Source organism: Lissotriton vulgaris, chromosome 1_1 (genome assembly GCF_964263255.1).
Source record: "Lissotriton vulgaris chromosome 1_1, aLisVul1.2, whole genome shotgun sequence".
In the NCBI taxonomy this organism is placed as follows: domain Eukaryota; kingdom Metazoa; phylum Chordata; class Amphibia; order Caudata; family Salamandridae; genus Lissotriton; species Lissotriton vulgaris.
In genome coordinates, this window is record NC_141685.1 from 710,064,013 (window position 1) to 710,085,468 (window position 21,456).

Here is a 21,456-nt window from a genome sequence, read left to right on the forward strand (position 1 = left end):
TATTCAATAACTTTTTTTCATTGGTTGTTAGGGTGTAATCGGATAGATTTATAATTAAATCCGGACCGGGATTGTCTTTCTTTTTGTTATTTGTTGTTACTTTTTTGACAGAGTGCAATTGCGCAGTGGATATCTTGGAGCGCTTGGCTCTTCTGGTTTTGCGCTTGGGTTCAAAAATTGACCTCTTCCTCGACCTCTCTGTCTTCCCCTTCCACGTCCTCTCCATTGTGTTTTTGGAGTTTGTTGATCGTGGTATAGCATTTCCATTTCTTCTAAAAAAGAAAACTGTTTGTGGGGGATGTTCTTTCTCTCCCTCTTTGTTCTCCTTCGCTAGCGTCAGATTCAGTTTCGCTTGCACCAGGTGTTATTCCCGTTGGTTTGGGTTTGTTGGTTCCTTGTTGTTTTAGAGCGTCAAATCTCTTAGCAAACGTGAATATTGCACCATTCGCATAGTCATATTGATCCCTTCTGAATTTGCGCTGTTTTCTTTCTTCTATCTCATTTTCGTGTTTGTCCAAATTGTTTTCCATTATGGTTCTTAGTTTTTTCATTTCCTCTTCTCATTCTTGTGAGGCTTTGATTTGTTGTTCTATGTCTTTTATTTTAAATCTGACCTCAGACCCCAAAGCAACGACCTCCAAGAACCCCCAAACAACATTAAAACAACTTTTCCAACAGTTAGAATAACTATTGCGCAAAGAGATATCACGCTCCTGGGAAATAATAACACTCGAAAAATACCTGGAATTGGGACTCGTACCCAGAGGCCTACGCATATTTACTTTACCAAACCATCAAGATACCAGCGCGGCAATGCTGGAAGAGTGGGGGCATAACAACATGGACTGTTCTAAAAAAATGATAATGATAATCATAAAACATGCAAGAATAGGAGTAGCTGATCTACATATAAAAATAGAGGACATAGAACAACAAATCAAAGCCTCACAAGAAGGGGAAGAGGAAATGAAAAAACTAAGAACCATAATGGAAAACAATTTGGACAAACACGAAAATGAGATAGAAGAAAGAAAACAGCGCAAATTCAGAAGGGATCAATATGACTATGCGAATGGTGCAATATTCACGTTTGTTAAGAGATTTGACGCTCTAAAACAACAAGGAACCAACAAACCCAAACCAACGGGAATAACACCTGGTGCAAGCGAAACTGAATCTGACGCTAGCGAAGGAGAACAAAGAGGGAGAGAAAGAACATCCGCCCACAAACAGTTTTCTTTTTTAGAAGAAATAGAAATGCTATACCACGATCAACAAACTCCAAAAACACAATGGAGAGGTCGTGTAAGGGGAAGACAGAGAGGTCGAGGAAGAGGTCAATTTTTGAACCCAAACTCAAGCGCAAAACCAGAAGAGCCAAGCGCTCCAAGATATCCACTGCGCAATCGCACTCTGTCAAAAAAGTAACAACAAATAACAAAAAGAAAGACGATCCCGGTCCGGATTTAATTATAAATCTATCCGATTACACCCTAACAACCAATGAAAAAAAGTTATTGAATGAGGGTTTGACATTCAGCCCGGAAAAACATCAGGACGTTGTGGAAACCAAAATTGATATGTACAAGTATATCAGAAAATTAAAATTGAATTTTTTTTTTGCAAAATCAAGTAAGAGAACCGGAAATGAGTCCAGCATCAATAATAGTCTGGAGGAAGAAGGATATACTATTTCTGACATACCTGCATTAAGGGTAGCTCATGACCTGGCCAATGATGAAACCGACATATCAATAACCGAAACACAAATACTGAAGGAAATGGAAATTCCACACAATACGCATCCGAAAACAATCTTTAAAAATCCATCAAAATTCTGTCCAACTTTACATCCTGGCAACAGAATAGATGCGTTTCAAGATCTCATCAACACTGAACTAGACAAAATGAAAAATAATAACAACAAAAAGAAGGAACATTTATCCTGGGAAGAACGTCAAGCACTTAATTCTCTAAAAGCAAACTTGAAAATCGAAATAAAACCAGCCGACAAAGGCGGAAACATCGTGATATTAAACAAGACTGATTACATAGAAGAGGCATATCGACAATTACATGATGTTAACAACTACACAAAACTAAAAGACAACCCAATAGCGGCAATGACAACAACCATACACCAACAAATAAAACGATGGCAGGAAAACGGCTTGTTGACCCAAGAAGAAACAAACTTCCTAACAGTCGAGAATCCAATTACACCGACAATTTACTTTCTGACGAAAGTTCACAAAACATTGCACAAACCCCCAGCTCGACCAATAATATCCAGCTGTGGATCGCTATATGAAAACATCGCCTCATATGTTGATTATTTCTTACCTCCCATAGTGCCAACACTAAACTCCTTCATCAAGGATACTGGAGACTTTCTACGCATCATAATGGACACAGAATGGCAACCAACATATCTACTAGCCACAATAGATGTAGTATCACTCTATACATCCATTAACCATCAACTAGGTCTAGAAGCAATCGCATATTTTCTCAGGCAGAGACCAATAGGGGAACTTAATCATTCAGCACTGTTGTTGGACATGATACAAATATGTCTCACAAACAATGTGTTTCTCTTTAACAATGGAATCTATTCCCAAAATCGTGGAACTGCTATGGGCGTTTCCTTCTCTCCAAGTTATGCTAATCTCACCATGGGATGGTGGGAAAAACACATAGCTTGGAGAGAGGAAAGCGAACCATACACTGCCAAGATAATTCTCTGGCTGAGATTTATCGACAATCTCTTCCTATTGTGGAAAGGGACAAGGGAAGAGCTGCTTGAATATATAACGATCTTGAATACCAACAATGTGGGATTACAATTCACGTTTAACATCCAAGAAAAAGAAATCGACTTTCTAGATACAAAGGTATACATAAAAGAGAATAAAATACACACTACTCTCTTTCGGAAAAAAACCTCCACAAACAGCATCCTTCATGGAACTAGTTTTCATCCGATATCTCTGAAACAAAATGTACCTTATGGAGAGTTTCTAAGGATGAAAAGAAATTGCTCAAAACGAAATGGAACAAAAATTTGCGGAAACTGCACAACGATTCTCCCAAAGAGGATATAGCATGCAAACAATCAAATTGGGCGAGATAAGAGCACGCAAAAAGACAAGAACTGAAACATTGATTGAAAAAAAGAAAGATGCAACTTCAACAACAACAGAGGATAAGCCACGTCTAATCCTAACATATTCAAAGGAAAGTGTGAAAATCAGAAAAATGGTCACGAAATATTGGAGTGTGTTGAAGAAAGCTCCGGACATTGGAAATATGATTGGAGATGCACCATTAATCTCCTTCAGAAAGGCACCATCACTTGGAGACACTCTAGTCAACAGCCACTTTATAAACAGAAGGGAAGAAACCTGGCTGGAAAAAAGACAAAAAGGCTTCACCAAATGTATATCGTGCAAAGCGTACAAGATTGGCAAAAACCTAAAATCCCTAACGGATCCAAAAGGTCAACCGTTTGAAATTCGGAACAAGATCACATGTGAGTCTCATTATGTTGTTTATCTTCTTGAATGTGACTGCGGAAAAAGATACATTGGATCGACAATATGTGCCCTCAAAAAAAGAATGTTAGAACACATCAGGGCAATTCAAAACAAAGACCAAACGTATGCCATGGCCAAACACCTCTTGACCCATAAAAACAAATCCTGGCTAAACGTAAAATACTCAGGGATAGCCATGGTGCCAGAAAATGAAAGAGGAGGAAATCGCCTACAAAAACTCAGACGTTTGGAATCCAAATTAATAATAAGATTCAAGACCAAGATCCCCCTAGGTCTGAATGGGGACGAAGAACTGTATGTACACTTATGAAGGACTTATACAAGCAATCAAGAGACACTTATAGAATGAAAGTAATCCAACTATCATGATATCTATCGCATAAGACAAGTGTTTGTTCAAATCATGTAATGAGAGGATTAATAGCTGAAATATTTGAGAAATGTTACTTTAAGCTTGAACCTGGCGTCTTAGTAGCTTTTTATAGTACATTTTGTTTAGATTTTGAGATTTATAAGGGGTCAACATAGACTAGAATTAAATGAGAAATTTACGTTTATTGTTTGCACTGTTCGTTGTTTTAAGTAATGTCAAGCCCCTGGACCAAAGCACAAGCCACTGACTTTGGGATATAGCACTCAGCTATCACCCCGGATTATGTATAAAATCATACATAACCATGTAAGCGAGTATACACACTCAACTTACGTTAGAGGAATTCTTTCTTCTAATCCAAGAGGCACTGAGCCAATATTAACAACTCACCAATATAATGTCACTAAACATGTGGCTTGTAGATTGGAATAGGAAATTGACATTGGTTGTATAACAACTAAAAAACTACCCCTCCCATAATGCATCCTAATTGCCAAGTGGGTAGAAGGGTATAAATACTGAAAAGTAAAAACTGACTTGTTACTACCGTGATCAAGAACAGTCATTTGTTCGAAACGCGTAGGTGAGGAAGTTTTACTTAAGATGGATTAAAGAAGCTTGAAAACATCCGAGAAGAGTACGGTGTCTTTTTGAAATTGCTCGAAATTACTAACGAGTCTTGTCCTTGACTCGTCACCTGCACCAGCTGACCGGCCGCTCCTCCTCCAGAAAGGGACGTTTGCTTTGAAAAATATATATATATATATATATATTTTTTTTTATATATATATATAATGAAAAAAACAAGTTTTTCAGCCACATTATAGTTAGGAATTAGCATTTAAAAAACCTTAGAAATTCACTGAAAAAAACATAGGTTTCACACATGTTATAGTCAGCTGGACATTTCACTCATACAAAACCATTGAAAATCCCCCGTTATAGTTAGTTCAGCTAACTATAACTTGCGCGCCCGCAATGCACTGCTGATGACATCACATATGACATGGCCAGTGACCTTGGGGGGCAGGCCCTGGGGACCCTATCCCCAAGGGCCTGCCCCCAATTTTTCATAAAAAACAATCGGGAAGGGGCCGCGTGGCCCCCCTCCCAAGGCCATAGTCTGCCCCTGGGACCCCATGCCCCGGAGAATGGGCCTTTTTTAAATATATTTTTTCATTAGGAGGTGGGCTGCTTTGCCCCCCTCCTGTGGCAACTTTTGGCCCAGGGGACCCAATCCTTCGGGCTGGCCATTTTATTATTATTTTGTGTTTTTTTGGGGTGGGGGGCCCTGTGCCCCCCTCCCGGGCCACTTGTACCCCCGGGGACCCCATCCCCTGGGCCTGGCCCACTCCGTTGGGGACCGTGGGGGGTACCCAATCCCCCCACGGTCTCTGCCGGCTCCCCGCGTCCTGCCCGGGGGGTGCTGGTGCCCGGGGCTGGGGGGCCCATCAGGGACCCCAAATTTCAAAATGTAGCGCCCCCCGGGAGGTGGCGGTCCCCGGGGCGTGAGGGGGGCTTGAGCCCCCCCGCCCCACACGTTATAATTTTATCTAAGACACCTTTTCTATTACAATCATTGAAAGTCTGGACATATTTACATTTGCAATGTTTTACAACTTCCCTCTGCATTATACTTTCTGGTTTAAGCAATTTAAATGAAACAAAGACTCTCAAATTCAGTCTTCTTATTCATTTTCTGAAATTATGTGAAGCATTTCTTCATGCCATCCTGCCCAACCTTTAATGCTCAACTCTTTTTATCTCATTGCACCAAAACATTATTTTATTCCAAAATACACAAAATGTCCAGATTAATTAATGTCTTTAACCTCTTCAATGCTAATGACAAGGGTAACTCGTCATGCACTGCCCATTCATTTCAATGGAAATCTCATTAGATGGGCCTGATTCCAATAGCGTCCAAGAGGTTAAAATCCATTGATTTAGGATACTTCTTATTTATAACAATCAGATGTTGCGTTGCCATATTTCAGTTCTTTTATAGCTGTGTGAATCCAACCTTTCGCCGATCAGGAAAAATTAAAGTAGTTTGCTATGGTAAGGCGGCCCTACCATAGCAAACAGCAGTGTCCTGGGGGTAGGCACCCCGGGACACTGCAGGAGCCGGCCATGGTGGGTGGCGGCCCCCAGGACCCCTCCCAACAGTTAAAAGCCCTGGGGGGGGGGGGGGATTGGTGCCCGGGGCTGGGGTTCCATCAGGGACCCCCAATTTCAAAATGTAGTGCCCCCTGGGAGGTGGCATTCCCCGGGGCGTGTGGGGGGGCTTGAGCAGTCCTCAAGTCAACATGATCACCAAAGTGTGTTTTAACATCAGATCAAAAGAGAGAATTTCCTCTTTAATAAGAGGAAAAGGTGAAAGGTTTTAAACAATCAAATGCCTGATAGCCAAAACATCCAAGGATCAAAAACAGGACCCACAAAAGACTCAGTAGATGATTCTAATCTGCGGGGGCCTCTGCCCTGTTCTGAAGCCTGCGGTCAAGGGAGACAAATGTGTCTCTGCTCTCTAGAAAGGCCTGGAGCTGGAAAATTGTTAATGTCAATAACAGTACATGATGAACCTGTTAACAAGGAGTGGTCCATAGAGGAATGGCTTTTTAATCAAAGAAGAATGGATCACAAAGTCATGAAAGTATTGCCATTTAGTGGTTCGATCCAGAATTGTCTCTTTTAGTCCCTTCTCCCTCGCTTTTTTGCGTATAATCATGTTGTTCACCATTTGGTGTCATGTCCCACTTTGGAAGACATCAGATGCTTGTCCTGGAAGCCCCTTGCCATGGTCACCATCTTACGATTCTATTTTCCTTAGGACCTTCTTGAAGGTATGGCTTACTCTCCTCCAAAGCATACTCCTAGCTCCCAATGTTGCAAATTCACCTTAGTTTTGGGAAACAAGCAGTTAACATGTTAATCTAGAAAATTCTTCAAACTGCAAACTACACCAAAAGGTAATTAACCATTTTGTTCTCCAGATTCACACTGAGTTTGAAGTGGTATCTTTCCCTTGGAATGCTGGGTAGAAATGAGTGTGCATTGACAAACAGGTGTCTCAGTAATTTTTGTCCGACCTAAGCTTCCTTGTTAGCTTTGATGTCCAAGCAGTAATGTTTTGCGAAGGTGTGACTGGAAGACCATGTGGCCGCCATGCAGACTTTCGTTTATAGACATGTTAGCAATGAAAGCACATTTCTCTCTTTTTCCTCATGGTGTTTTTTCTTTCTCCCAGTAAGACTACTGATGCCTTGAAGGATTGTCTGGACTATCCCTCTTCCGATAGCTACCTTGGTGACTGGGGAACCATTGCTTGTAGGGGAACAGGAAATGAAAAAGTTGCTACCTTACCAGATTGATTCTGTTACCTGTAGGTAACACATGACGGCCCTTCTGACATCCAATTTTTAAAGAGTCCTTTCTGCTTTTGCTTTAGGTTGTTGGAAAAAGCAGGTAACTGCATGGCCTTGTTGATATGATAGTCCTACACAAACTCTGGAAGAAACTGCAGGCTAGTTCTGATTACCATTCTGTCTTTGTGAACTTGCAGGTAAGGCTTTTGTTTTGTGAGAGCCTGCAGTTCACTAACTCTCCATCGAGATGTGATGGCAATTAAGTAAGGTGTCTTGAGTGGTAAGTGCATGCGTCCCATGTTATGCTGGGGCTCAAACAGTGGTGCCATTAGCTGTATCAGCACTAGGCTTAGGTTTCACATTGTTGTGGGGGCTAACCTTGGTGGCGCTGTTATCTTTGCTCCCTCCAGGAATCTTTTGATGACCAGTGTGTTGAAAAAACTATTTTCTATTACTTTCTTTTGTGAATGCCACTACGACAGATGTCCTTCGGTGGGGTGTAGGAAAGTCCTTCATCTAATAAATGAGTGATGTACTTGACAATAATAGAGTCTCGACCCCAGCTTTTTGTGAGTCTTTTCCTGTTACACTAGTGTATGCAGTTGTTCCATTTTGCGGTCCTTTTGGTAGGCAGTCTGGCCATGATTAGGATCTCCATGGCTGCTTAGGTGACCAAATTCTAGGTCCTCAAGAGACATGTCACTAGAATCAATCACTGCAGCTTCTTCTGGGTGGTATACCGGCACCTTTCTATAGTCAACAAGTCTTCTTAGCCTTTCCACTTCTATGTTCTGCACCCCAGATAGGTGTATTGCCATTAGAGTTATCTTTCTGTGAAGGCCCATCTCCATATGACCAGTGCTAGTTTTGACAGGAAATGTGACTTTATCCATCCCTGCTGGCTGAGGAAGAACATGGTGGTTGTGTTGAATGTGAACTCTTCTTACCCCCCCCCCCCACCCTCAAACCCCCCACCACCAAGTGTGCTTGGAAGGCTTTTGGGGATAAAAAGACTGTTTCATGCTCTAACATATTTAAGTTTCTCCGCTGCCCTGGACCGCATAGGGCCCGGATGTCCAGTTTTCCCATGTGGGCTCCTACCCTTATGTGGAATGGCGACAGATGGAGATGGCTGCTTTAACGGTTTTCCCACTGTAATGATGTTCCGCAACTGTATTTCCTTGTATGCTTGGTCCTTGACCGCTGCTAGATCCTCCAGACTCCAGGGTGCCTCTGTCCATTTTTGTTACAGCCACTACTGAAGTAGTCTCATGTGAAGCCTTGCAGAAGCACTTCAGCTCCCTTACCAAAGGAGCAAACTACCAACTCAGTATCCTAAGGAAACTCAAATCCTATCTCCCTGCTCATGACCTAAAGGTTGCTGTGCAAGCATTAGTGATCTCAAAGCACAAGTTACTTACCTTCGGTAACGATATATCTGTAAGAAACAGTAGTTAGTATTAGATTCCTTACCTTAGAATATCCCCAGGCATCAGACTGGATCCAGAAACTTTTGCGTAGCAGTACCCCTGCGCATCGGTAGGCGTCGTCTGCGGCTCCGCGTCCGTCGTCGGCGCCGTGATGATGCCGTCTGAGTACTTAGACGCCGCCTCCATGCGCTGACGTCAGTTCTAATACACAGCTTTTCCGCGCCAGAAACGCAGAGCCATGATAAAAACTAACACTGGTGCCATAAAACTAGGGCCCTGAAAGGGGATGACCTTAACCCTAGATATCGGTTCGCAGAACGGGGAGGATGGGTGGGGCGGTAAGGAATCTAATACTAACTACTGTTTCTTACAGATATGGCGTTACCGAAGGTAAGTAACTTGTGCATCTGAAAGAAACCTATTAGATTCCTTACCTTAGAATAGATACCCCAGCAATACCAACCCCGGGTGGTGGGTCTGCGAACCAATAATCACACCAGAAAGTCCTGGAGGACGGAACGGCCAAAGAAGCCATCCCTCCGGACTTGGCTGTCCAGGCAGTAGTGTCTTGCGAACGTGTGCAGCGAGGCCCACGTAGCTGCCTGACATATGTCCTGCAAGGGGACTACCCGGCCCAGGGCAGTAGTAGCCGCTGTGGCCCGAGTGGAATGGGACCTCAGCCCAACAGTAGGCTCCTTTTTAGCCAAGGAGTAGCACGCCTTGATGCACAAGACGACCCACCGAGAGATGGTCCGTTTGTGCACCTCCCGGCCCTTCATAGCGCCCACGTAACCAACAAAGAGTTGGTCATCCACCCGGAACTGGCGTGTGCGATCCAAATAGAAAGAGAGCGCACGTTTTGGGTCCAGACGGTGGAGCCGCTCTTCCTCTTTAGAGGGATGCGGAGGCGGAAAGAAGGTGAGCAAGGTGATGGACTGCCCGATGTGGAAGGCTGTGACTACCTTGGGCAGGAAAGAGGGTCTTGTCCGCAACACAACCTTGTTCGGATGGACAGAAAGGAAAGGAGGCTTGGATGAAAGAGCATGGAGCTCACTCACTTTCCTGGCAGAGGTGATGGCAACCAGGAAAGCAGTCTTAAGTGTAAGAAGACGGAGAGGACAGTTGTGGAGTGGCTCGAAGGGAGCGCACATCAGAAAAGTAAGTACAAGGTTCAAGTCCCACTGAGGCATCACGAAAAGAACAGGGAGGAACATATGAGTTATGCCCTTTAAGAATCTGTTAATGACCGGGGACTTGAACAAAGAAGGCTGATCAGGTAGCCTTAAGAAGGCGGAAAGTGCCGAAAGGTAGCCCTTGATAGTGCCCAGAGCAGAGCCCTGCTGGGCAAGAGAAAGAAGGAAGAAGAGAACCTCAGAAAGAGGGGCAGAAAGGGGATCCACAGCCTTTGCTGTGCACCATGTCACAAACTTGTTCCACCTTCAGGCGTATACCGACTTTGTGGAGGGACGCCTGGCTGCCAGAATTACATCACAAACTTCAGGAGGCAAGTCAAATGGCCTCAACTGTTGCCGCTCAATCTCCAAGCATGGAGGTGGAGACTGGACAGGTTCGGGTGGAGGACCGTCCCCTGCTGCTGCGACAGAAGGTCCTCCTGAAGAGGCAGACGAATCGGGGGATTGAGAGACATACTGAGTAGCTCGGGATACCAGACTCTTCGTGCCCAGTCCGGGCCCGGTCGCGCCTGATCTTCTTCAGCACTCTGGGCAGAAGTGGTATAGGCGGAAAGGCGTACAACAGACCGAAGCTCCATTCGCGATGAAATGTGTCTCCGAGCGAGTGCCGTCTTGGAAATTCCAACGCGCAGAACTGATGACATTGCACGTTCTCTTCTGTGGCGAATAGATCTAACCAAGGCTCTCCCCACTGCTGAAAGAGGCCTTGCGCAACATCCGAGTTCAGACGCCATTCGTGATCCATCATGCACCGACGGCTGAGTTTGTCCGCCCTGGCGTTCAGGGAACCCCCCAGGTGTTGAACCACCAGGGTCACGCCCTGATGTTCCAGCCACTGCCAGAGGCGCAGAGCCTCCTGGCAAAGGGTCCACGACCCCACCCCGCCCTGTTTGTTGCAGTACCACATGGCGGTGGTGTTGTCCGTGAACACCTGCAATACACTCCCCCAGACAGAGGGGAGGAATGCCTTCAGTGCAAGCCGGATCGCCCGCAGCTCCAGAAGGTTGATGTGGAGCCGGGACTCCACCTGCGACCAGAGGCCTCTGATCTCCGCCTCTCCCATGTGGCCTCCCCAGCCCTGGAGGGATGCGTCTGACACAACTACGTGCTCCGGTTGGGGTAGGGAGAGGGATCTGCAGCTGACCCAATCGTGGTCGGTGAAACACCACTGCAACTATTTTGCAGTGCCCTCCGAGATCAAGACATGGTCGGACAGGTTGCCCTGATGCTGGGCCCACTGAAACTTCAGGTCCCACTGCAAAGCCTGCATCCACCACTGGGCGTGATGCACCAGAAGGATGCAGGAGGCCATCAGCCCCAGAAGCCGCAGCGTCAATCTGACTGAGACTCAGGATAACGGCTGAAAGATCGGAATCAGAGCCTGAATATCCTGAATCCGCTGTTCGGGAGGATAAACCCGAAACTGCGCCGAGTCTAGAACCGCTACGATGAAGAGGAGCTTCTGAGAGGGACACAGGTGTGACTTTGGCACATTGATGGAGAACCCCAGCAGGTGCAGGAGGTCGGCCGTAGTCTGGAGGTGGCTGACGACTGTCGGGGTGAGCCCGCCTTCAACAACCAGTCGTCGAGGTAGGGGAAGACTGAAACCCATAACCTGGGCAGAGGAGCAGCGACCACCGCCATCACCTTTGTGAACACTCGTGGGGCGCTGGTAAGGCCAAAGGGGAGCACGGTAAACTGAAAGTGCTCGTGGCCTACCGTGAACTGCAGGTAACGCCGGTGGGCCGGCAGGACGGGGATATGAAAATAAGCGTCCTGCAAGTCCAACGCTACCATCCAGTCTCCTGGGTCCAGGGCAGTTAGGACCTGAGCTAGTGTCAGAATCTTGAACTTCTCCTGCTAGAGGAAGCCGTTGACGTTCCGTAGCTCCAAGACAGGGCGTAGGCTCCCTTTGCCCTTCTTGGGTACCAGAAAGCAGTGGGAGTAACAACCACACCCTACTTCTGGGCCAGGAACGCTCTCGATGGCTCCCTTGGCCAGGAGGGCCATAACTTCATCTTGTAGAAGTGCCAAGTGATCCCCCGGCATGCGGTGGTATCGTGGTGGCATGGCTGGAGGGGTCGCCTTGAAGGGGTTTTGAGGTGGATGCTCCGGGGGCAGGTGTGGACTGGCCTCGCTGTTGTCCCCAACCACCGCCACGGCGGTTTCCACGTCCGCCACTGCGCTGGATGGTAGTCTGTGGCCCGTGGCTGGCAGGACGTGTGGGGGTGCCCCTTCCTTGGCCACGAAAGGACCGAAAGGCAGCCATTTGCTAGCGTGGGGCCGAGAGGCCCAAGGACTTGGCCGTGGCCCCGGAGTCCTTAAAGCGCTCAAGCGCATGGTCTGCCTTGTCGCCAAAGAGGCGGCGGCCATCAAACGGCATGTCCATAAGAGTGTTCTGGACATCAGCCGAAAAGTTGGCGGACCTCAACCAGGCGTGGCGACGAATCGCCACAGTCGTTGCCATCGCTCTGCCCAGTGAGTCCATGGTATCCAGCCCACACCGGATGGAGTACTGTGCTGCATCTCGACCCTCCGCAAGGGCTTGGGTGAGTTTAGTCTGGACCTCCACCGGGCATTGTGGCAGCACGTCCGTGACCGTGTTCCACAGAGAGTGGGTATAACGGCCCAAGAGGCTCGCGGTGTTGACTGACCGCAGCCCTAAGCTTAGGCAGAGGAATACCTTCTTTCGGTATTGCTCGTACCTCTTGGATTCCCGATCGGGAGGGGCCGTCGGGATGCGGTCTGGGAATTAGAGGCCTGGGTGACCAGGCTCTCGGGGGTGGGATGGATGGACAGGAAGCAAGGGTCGCCCGGAGCCGGGTGGTGGAGTCTGGCCACGTTCCTATCTACAGGCTGACCTGTAGCGGGCTTGGACCAAGTGCCCAGAAGAACGCCAGACAAGGCCTCATTAAACGGCAGCAGAGGCTCGGCCGAGCTTGCCTGCGGTTTAAGGACCTCAGTGAGGAGGTTAGTCCTCACGGCCGCGATGGGGAGCTTCAGGCCAAAGACCTTGGCTGCCAGCGTCAGTACCACACTATAGGCAGCCCCCTCCTCCGTAGCCACGGTAGGAGGGGAGACAAAACCAGTGTCCGGCGAGGTATCCAGACCACTGGCCTCCCCTAGCTCACCTGTCCAGTCCTGATAAGACTGACACTCCCATGCCAGAGGGTCCTCAGACCCCTCCCAATCCCCCTCGCCACCCATCTCCTGGGACTCAGGACCAAAGGATGGGGCCGGGTCATAGAAGTAAAAATCTCCCATCGGCATCGGATACGGCGCCGACCGGCGCCGTTCCCGCGCCAGACCCGAATCAAGGGAGGGATCGGGAACTGCGCCGCTCTGAGGCGGCACTGGGGTCGACACCCTGGGGGCCGGGGCCGGCGAGGTCGTGAGGTCGACCGGCGATGACCCGGATCCAGACCCGGATCCTGCGGGGGCCTGCGGCGCCGGGACCTTAGTCAACGGCGGCGTCGGGACCGAAGCACCCGACGGCGCCGAAGCACCCGACCCGCTGGGACCCCCAGTCGGGCCGCTGTGCCAGGAGGCGCCGCGGAGCCCGACGGAGGAGGGAGGGACCTCATGGCCGTTAGGAAGCGTTCTGCCCAGGGTCCGACGGGTATGAAGCAGGCCTCGACTCCAGCGGAGCTGCGGAGGCGTTGTCGCCTGAACCCCCGGGCGCGTCACGCGAGCGTCGGGGGGAGTCGGAAGAGCGATGACGTCTCTTCGACTTCTTGTGCTTACCTGAGGACTTCAAGCTCGAAGACCGAGGATGACTCCCGGAGCTAGGGTGGTTCCGACCCCGCGACCGGCCCCTCGACCTCCTCGCGGACCGGGACCTCAAGCGGCGCGAGCCAACTGCCGGAGCTCGAGTCGCTTGCAGGATCGCTCCCGCCTAGCTTTAGACATCAGGGCTCGACAGTCGGAGCAGGCCTTGTCGCCGTGGTCGAGGCCCTGGCAATGAAGACACCAGCATTGAGGATCGGTAACCGACATCAGTCGGTCGCAGTCGGCGCAGGGTTTGAACCCGGGCATCCCTACCGGCACCGTTGGGAGTCCTTAGACTTGGAAAAGGATCGAAAAATGATCGAAAAAGTTGTGTCAAAAATTGACTAAGGGGTGCCACTTTTTCCGGATATGCGCTAGCTGGCGCGGAAAAAAGAAGAACGGACGTCAGCGCACGGAGGCGGCGTCTAAGTACTCCGACGACGTCATCACGGCGCCCACGACGCCGACGTCGGACGCGGAGCCGCAGACGACACCTACCGTCGCGCAGGGGTACTGCTACACAAAAGTTTCCGGATCCCTGTCTGACGTCTGGGGATATTCTATGGTAAGGAATCTAATACTAACCTGTTTCTTTCAGACGCTGGTCTATGGTAGAGCAAAGCTCTGCGGCTTGGCCAGAGTAAAGACAGCTCCTCTTAGGGTTGCCCTCAATTCTGCTGCTCATAACTGGCACTAAAAGATTCAACCATATTTCTACCGACTTGCTGGCCCTGAACTGGCTTCCATATGAAGCTCGGATACAGTTTAAAATTTCATGCATGGCACACAAAGCCATCCACTTCAAGACCCGCTGTACCTCGCACAGAAACTGGAGCTCCCATGTGGTTCCAGAGCCTCCAGAGCCTCCAGAAGCGGCAGCACGCTTTTGCTCAAACCACAAAAATTCAAGAAAAAAAAGACCTTCAATCGAACCTTCTCAGGTATGGTTCCAAGGATCTGGATCTTGGAACTTCCTTCTCCCCGAAGTAAGGGTGAACCCTTCCACAGTCCTCTTCAAAAAAAGAAGTCAAAGGGCTCCTGATGAAGAAATTATTGCCTCAATCTAGCTCCATCTGATTCTGGGGCCAAGACGTTGATTTGTGGCCCAGCTGCCAGGCTCATGAGAATGCTCTGACATTTTTAGACTGTGAATTTGTCATTTTTGTTGATTCTGTTCTATTTACTAGTACCCTTCTTAAATGCATAAAGTGTAAAGTGCTCTGATGCCCTCAGTGGTCATGTTCGTGCTATATAAAACTTTCAAAATACATAAATGGGGCATTAAGGATGTACAAGATGCCATAATGCCCATTAATCTCCTCACTCATTACTGTCAGACTCTGACACTTCTGGTAGAATCAAGGTTCATCTGTCAGTGACTGGACCCTTTTTGTCAATGGGAAGGCTATTGTGACCTCCAAAGAAGTTAGTTATTCTACCTTTATGCTTTAGGGGATGATTTCTCCAAGTTGAGGGAGTCTAGTCTGTAGAGTGCCTTTATCACTACCTGTACGTTGTCCTGGCACACTTAAACAATATCGCCTTTAAAGCCAATCGTCACAATACAGGTATACCTTTCTTTCCTGCCTCTGCATGTGTCCTGCTACTACAGTGAGGAATTTTGTGAAAACCCTTCAAGCAGGTTTTAATCCAAAAGGTAGAACCCTGAATTGGTAATGTACCCTGTCTACAACAAACTTCTTGTGTCCGCTGTTCATTGGTACATACAGGTGCGCATCCTTGAGGTCAATTATTACTATATGGTCCACTTTTTTCAGGGGTGGGAACACGTCCTGTAGTGTAATTATTTAGAAAGCGTGTGCCTTTATAAACACCTAAAGGTCTACAGAGTCAGACTCTTGTTCTGCTTTGGTCCGAGAAATTAAATGGAGTAGACTCCTTAGTTCTACTCTTTTTTCGATACTCTTTCTATTGCCTTTTTTGTTTAAGAGCTTTGCAAGCTCTTGGCATGGACACAGTTGCTCTTGTTTGCTGCAGGTCTATTTGCTTTGGTTTGATTACATGGTGTGTTTTTAACATTTCTATACAGTATCCATGTTGGACTTTGTTCAATATCCATTTTTCGTAGGCAATTTTCTTCCACTCTTTGCTGAATCTTCAGATTCTGCCTCCTTATCCTTATAGGTGTTTAGTGTAGGATGATCCCTTTTGGTAAGTCACTTGTTGGTGGGCCTCAACCCCAGTGGGTGCTTCCTTTTTCACTTTGTCTCACATTAAAAGTGTGGCTTCACAGCAAAGGGTACGGTCACCGAGATGGTGCAGTTGGAGTGCATCTTTGAAGAGTGAAAGCAACTTGCAATATTGAGGGCTTTGAACCTGCCCTAGAGGGCGTTCTTTTCCTGGGAGTAAGTCTAACTCAAAAAATTCCCTTGGCACTCTCATTGTCCTTCTTCTTAAGTTATGAGTCAACCACTGCGCTACCAAAGAGGCTAACCCAGTACAGGGCATGTCTACGACATAGGTTTGTAAATCTTGTTTAAAACTGAACACCATTAGTCAGGCATGGTGAGTGACGGTGGCCACACACAGCTGGTGAGGTTTGTGCCTTCCTGTATGACAGTTGTTCACCTTTTCCTGTACTGCTCAGGGAGATGCTGCATTGGGTCCTCAATTTCATTCCATTGTTGATGATTATATCTGTTTAACATGAAGTTAGAGTTTGTAATGGACCACTTAGCTGCCACTGATCTTTCCATCTTGTGGCCGACCATATCCACTTGTTTATTTTTATTTTTATTTTGAAAGTTTTATATAGCGCGGACAAGATCTTTGCAGATATCAGAGCGCTTTACAAAGGAAGGGGTACATGAGGGAGCATAGTCGAACAGGTAAGTCAATAAAGCTAGCAGTACAAAAGGTGGGGGCAAAGCCAATCATGTAAATCAATAATACAAGTAATACAAATAAGCAATGGGGTCAAACAAGTAATACTGATCGGTGCAGAGTCTTTAAAGAGACCGAAATGATAGTTCAGGTGTATTTAGCCATGAGGATTGCTTTTACTTCTTTCTTAAAGAGTGTAGTGGAAGAGATGAGCCTTGTTTCGGGAGGGAGTGAATTCCAGATCCTGGGTGCCATTCCTGAGAAGGAGCGTTTATAGGTTTTTTCCTTCCGGAATCTTCGAGGTTTCAGTAGAAGATTGTTTGTGCCTCTAGTGTTTCTAGCGCCGCCAGATATTGTCAGCTTCTGAGTGAGGTAGCCGGGTGAGTTCAGGTGTACCGCCTTGTGTGTCAAGCAGGCGATTTTCAGATGTATTCTGGCTTCAAAAGGCAGCCAGTTCAGGGATTTCAAGTCAGGGGGAATGTGAGAGTGCTTTCTTCACCCAGTGATGAGTCTCGCTGCAGCATTTAGAGAAGCTCTTAAGGGTGCGGTAGTAGTTAGGGGGAGTCCGCAGAGGGCGATGCTGCCATATTCAATTTGAGGGATGACTAGTGCTTGTACTGCTGTTTGGAAGTCTTTGGCAGGGAGGAAGGGTTTAAGTTTCCTCAGGGTATTGATTTGGAGGTTCGCTCCCTTAGTTGCCTTGCTGATATGTTGCTGCATGTTGAGATTGGTGTCGAGTGTTATGCCTAAAGATTTTGCTGAGTCCACGATGGTGGGTTGGACATTGAGTGTGGTTAGGTGTTTAAGCCAACTTTGAGTGGTGGAGATCTTCGCTGGAGGTGAGATCAGAAGGAACTCTGTTTTCAGCGCATTGAGTTTGAGATGATTATCGGCAAGCCAGGATTGGGTGCTTCTGATCGTTGAGTTCAGGAGCAGAATGTCTTTGGGGGATTGTACTTTGAGATAAAGTTGGGTTTCATCGGCGTACATGTGAAATTGTACATTGGATGCTTGTAGCAAGGTGTCCATAACTAGGTTGAACAGAGTTGGGCTTTCTTTATCAAGACGGCCCCATTGCGGTTGTATTGTTTGCCGTTTTATGTGTGGTGGAGACTATGATGAACTCTGCTGTCACATTGCCCCTTACGTAAAGGGGGTCTTGGGTAGAGTGCCTGTTTAGATTTCCTGCTCTTGGTGTTACTGCTTTAGCTGTAGCAGATTCTCTATAGCATCCCGTCCTTGATCCAGGATGCTGGGCAGCATAGGCAGGTGCCTGTTCTTTTTCAATGAGGGAAGTAGTATTTCAACAAAATAACATTAATCAACCAGTTCCTCTTCCAGCTGTGCCCCATAACTGACTGCACCCTTTTAATTAGGGTCTTGTGCAGAGCAATGTTGTCCAGAGGAAATTCTTTGCTAATTTAAAACAATGTGGAAGCTATTGTGTGTTAAGAAAAGCGTAAAACAAAAATCTCATTTAATATTCATATTATTTTAAATTAGCTATCCAAGATTAATTATGTACGAAATGTCAATTACATCAAGCTGAAACTACACACGAAGCCAGAGTAGGATAAAAAGAACAGCTCAGGTGACAATCCTCCATAACACGTTGATGACCAATTCTGACTTATGCAAAAAACCAACAGAGACTGATCAGATAAATTAAACAAAGTCTGCTCTTACCAGAGTGTATCTTTTGGTGTTTAGCAAGATGATCGTGTCGGATAAAAGATTTCCCACATTCATCACATTCATAGCGCTTGTCATCATGGTGGACTCTCAGATGAAGTCTGTGAAATACAAAATTCAAAAAAATACATCTGCATCATATTTTATGCCATTATGAGGCAGACTCAAAGCTCAAGGGAACAGGCATGGAGTGAAGTTTAAGCATAGTGTTTCTTTTGTACATAGTATTTTTAAAGCACTGGGCTTTACTTTATTAGCAGGCCAGAGATGGGATTTTGAAGGACACAGAAAACAGAGGTAATGTCATCATTCCTGTCCATAGGGGATCCTGTTCTGTTTGGAATAGATTGTCTGAGGTTTCCAAGTGCTGAAACATAAAAAAGACTTTCTCTTTCTGCCTCCCCGACATCTGGAATTCGTAAAACTGATAGTTAAGTTTTCTTGGACCAGTTGTTGGGCCCGGTGAGAAAACTTGTCTTTAATGTATGGGCGCCCCAATTATTCACCCTTTTATGGACCCTAGTTTAGCTGATATTAAAATTTTAGCACTGTGACGCTGACATTCAATGCCACATGGCATGTACTCTGTCTCTAAAACTGTACCTTTCGATTGGCTACAACTAATTGGTGTATTTAACTTTTTGGTAAAACTGTGGTGAGTTTGAGCAGAAATTGCACTAGTTATATGTCATAACTTACACAATCCACTTATAAGCCAAAAATACATGGAGCGAGAAAACAGCATAAGCTCTGATTGGGTTGCATTTTGAAAGAAGGACAGAATCTGTCATGTGACAATGAAGGAAGGACAAGGCTCCTGCAGTTTAAGGAAAACTTGGATCATCTTAGATGAGGGACTCTGGGAAGGAAGTGCTACATAGGTTTGGTTTGGCCAGAAAGTTGCAAGGACTGGGAGTAGAGAATTCCCCAATTACTGGCTAGGCACACACAGGATAACAGACTGGCACTGCATCATCACCAAAGAACATTCTTGTATCAGGAAAGAAACACTTAAAGAAAAAGGACTGCCTGAATTCTGAAGGAAGGAAGGACCATCAATGCCTGCTGTCACCCATGGACTGAAACTGGCCTCCAAGGGTCAAGTGGTTGGCCTCCTGTTGATGGAAATAAGGACGCAAAAGGCAGAAGCGCTTGTGGAGTTAGAGAAGGTCCAGCTGATCAATTTGGACTAGATCATGAAGAAGCTCTGGCTGGAGAGAACGGGTGCCTATACTCCTAGCCCCAAGGAATTAAGGCTGAACAAGTGACTGAGAGGAGAATTACTTGTAGTGAGAGTAAACCACTTTTATATCTCTAGAGGACCAGAATAAAATGACGAGCCCTTCCATGGAAGGGCACACCCCAGCAGGCAAGATATCCAGTTTTTTATGCTTGTATCTCTTTTTGTGAAGATAAAGACTTCAGGGTCACTTCATGATCAAAATATCTGGCCTCACTGAGCGTTGCCTGGCACCATCCTTACCATACATATTGTATCTCAAGTACCAAAAAAGAGAATATGTCCTAAGGTAAACCTAGAAAGGAGTTAGGGCAACAAACCTACCCCAGTAGCAAAATGACCCCAACAGCAACAAAATCCTGCTTTGTCCCACTCACAGTTTTTGGCATCTAATGGGAAACTTCAGAGGGAGCTCCAAGATCCTGCTTTGATACATCCATGCCTTGCTGGAAGACTAAGAGAACTGAAAGAGTCCACTAGAGATAGGATGTCTGCTTTATCTCTTAATGATAGGGCAAAGCCCACTATTGTTGATCTCCACGAGGCATGTTTTGCGACTATTAGGGATCTTCTCACTAGGCCATATAGAAAACAAAAAGGGAAGCCATTCAAAGGTTGGTATAATAAAAATTGCAGAGAAGCCCATGGCATCTTAATTGCTGCCGTCAAATCCAGAAACACTCCAGACATAAGGATAGCGAGACAGGCTTACAAACGCATTATTTGGGAAGCTAAAAGGGAATAGGATGATGCGTACTGGCTTGATCTTCTTCAAGCCTGTGAGTCGTCCAACCAAATTAAGTTTTGGGAGTTAGTCAGATGGGGTAGGGGCTCTGATTCACTGACCCCTGAAAACCATGTTTCCGCTGCTGACTGGGTGGAATTTTTCTCCGCTCAATTCAAAGATCCCAATATCGTCCAGCTGGCAGGCGAGCCCTTAGCAGGGACTATATTAGTATCCTATGGGGATAGACTCACCTTTTGTACCTCAGACACTGAGCAGGCACTAGGTTCTATCCAGTCTGGGAAAGCCCCAGGTATTGATGCAGTACCAGCAGACCTTTTTAAATTGAATCTTGATCTGTGGGTCCCCTATATAACAACATTAGCAAAATCTATTGCAGCAGGGGGAAGGGTGCCACAATCCTGGAAAGGGGCTGAGATACTTCCAGTTTATAAAAAAGGGGACCGATCTTCACCAAAAAACTATCGCCCCATTAGCCTGATCGATACTATTCAAAAAGTGGTATCACGAATGGCCCTGGCTAGAATACAGGGGTGGATTGAGCAGAATAACATACTCTTCCCCATGCAGGCAGGGTTTAGATCAGGCACCAGCACCCTTGACCAGGTGTTTCGTCTTACCATGCTGTACTGGAAGGTGGTTTTTTTGGGCGGTGGTGTCATCTACGCTGCCTTTGTCGATCTCAGGTCGGCATTCGACCTGGTTCCCAGGGCTAAACTCTGGGAAGCCCTCAGACTCATGGGCCTTCCACCCGAACTACTAGAGCTGGTCAGGCGCTTACATGAGGATAACTTTGCCCGTGTAAGATGGGGGAAGGAAACAGGGTCAGGTGACCACTAGCTTCCCTGTTGAACGTGGGGTCCGGCAGGGTTGCGTGTTGGCCCCTACCCTGTTTCTCCTGTTTATCAACCGGGTGGTTGCATTCTTTAATGAAGTACAAACAGATGCTCCCACCCTGGGGGGATCAAAATATCCAATGTTAATATTTGCCAATTACACCCTGCTCCTATCAAAGACCCGGAGCGGCTTACAAGCTGCCTTAAACAGATTTGCTGAATTTTGCACAATAAATGACCTTCAGATCAACGCTGATAAAACTAAATTTATGGTTTTTAACAAAAATAAATCAATTAAAAGTTCATTTTTATTAGATGGTGTCCCAATTGAACAGGTCAAAGTCATGACTTATTTGGGCGTGACCCTTGACCATCAATTTACGTGGATCCCCCAGTTGGAGGTTTTAATT

The 21,456-nt window shown here is 46.6% G+C and overlaps 1 protein-coding gene across 3 annotated transcripts in view; it reads right to left on the reverse strand.

Annotated features, from left to right (window-relative positions):
• Positions 1–21,456, reverse strand: part of ZBTB41 (zinc finger and BTB domain containing 41) — a 323,994-nt gene that overhangs the window by 116,212 nt on the left and 186,326 nt on the right. For all 3 annotated transcript variants that reach the window (XR_015308354.1, XM_086954800.1, XM_086954792.1), the window contains exon 8: positions 18,220–18,326. Coding sequence is in view for 2 of the 3 variants with exons in the window: in XM_086954800.1 (XP_086810926.1) it covers positions 18,220–18,326 (107 nt within the window). In the remaining variant the exon portion in view is untranslated. The remainder of the gene's footprint in view (positions 1–18,219; positions 18,327–21,456) is intronic.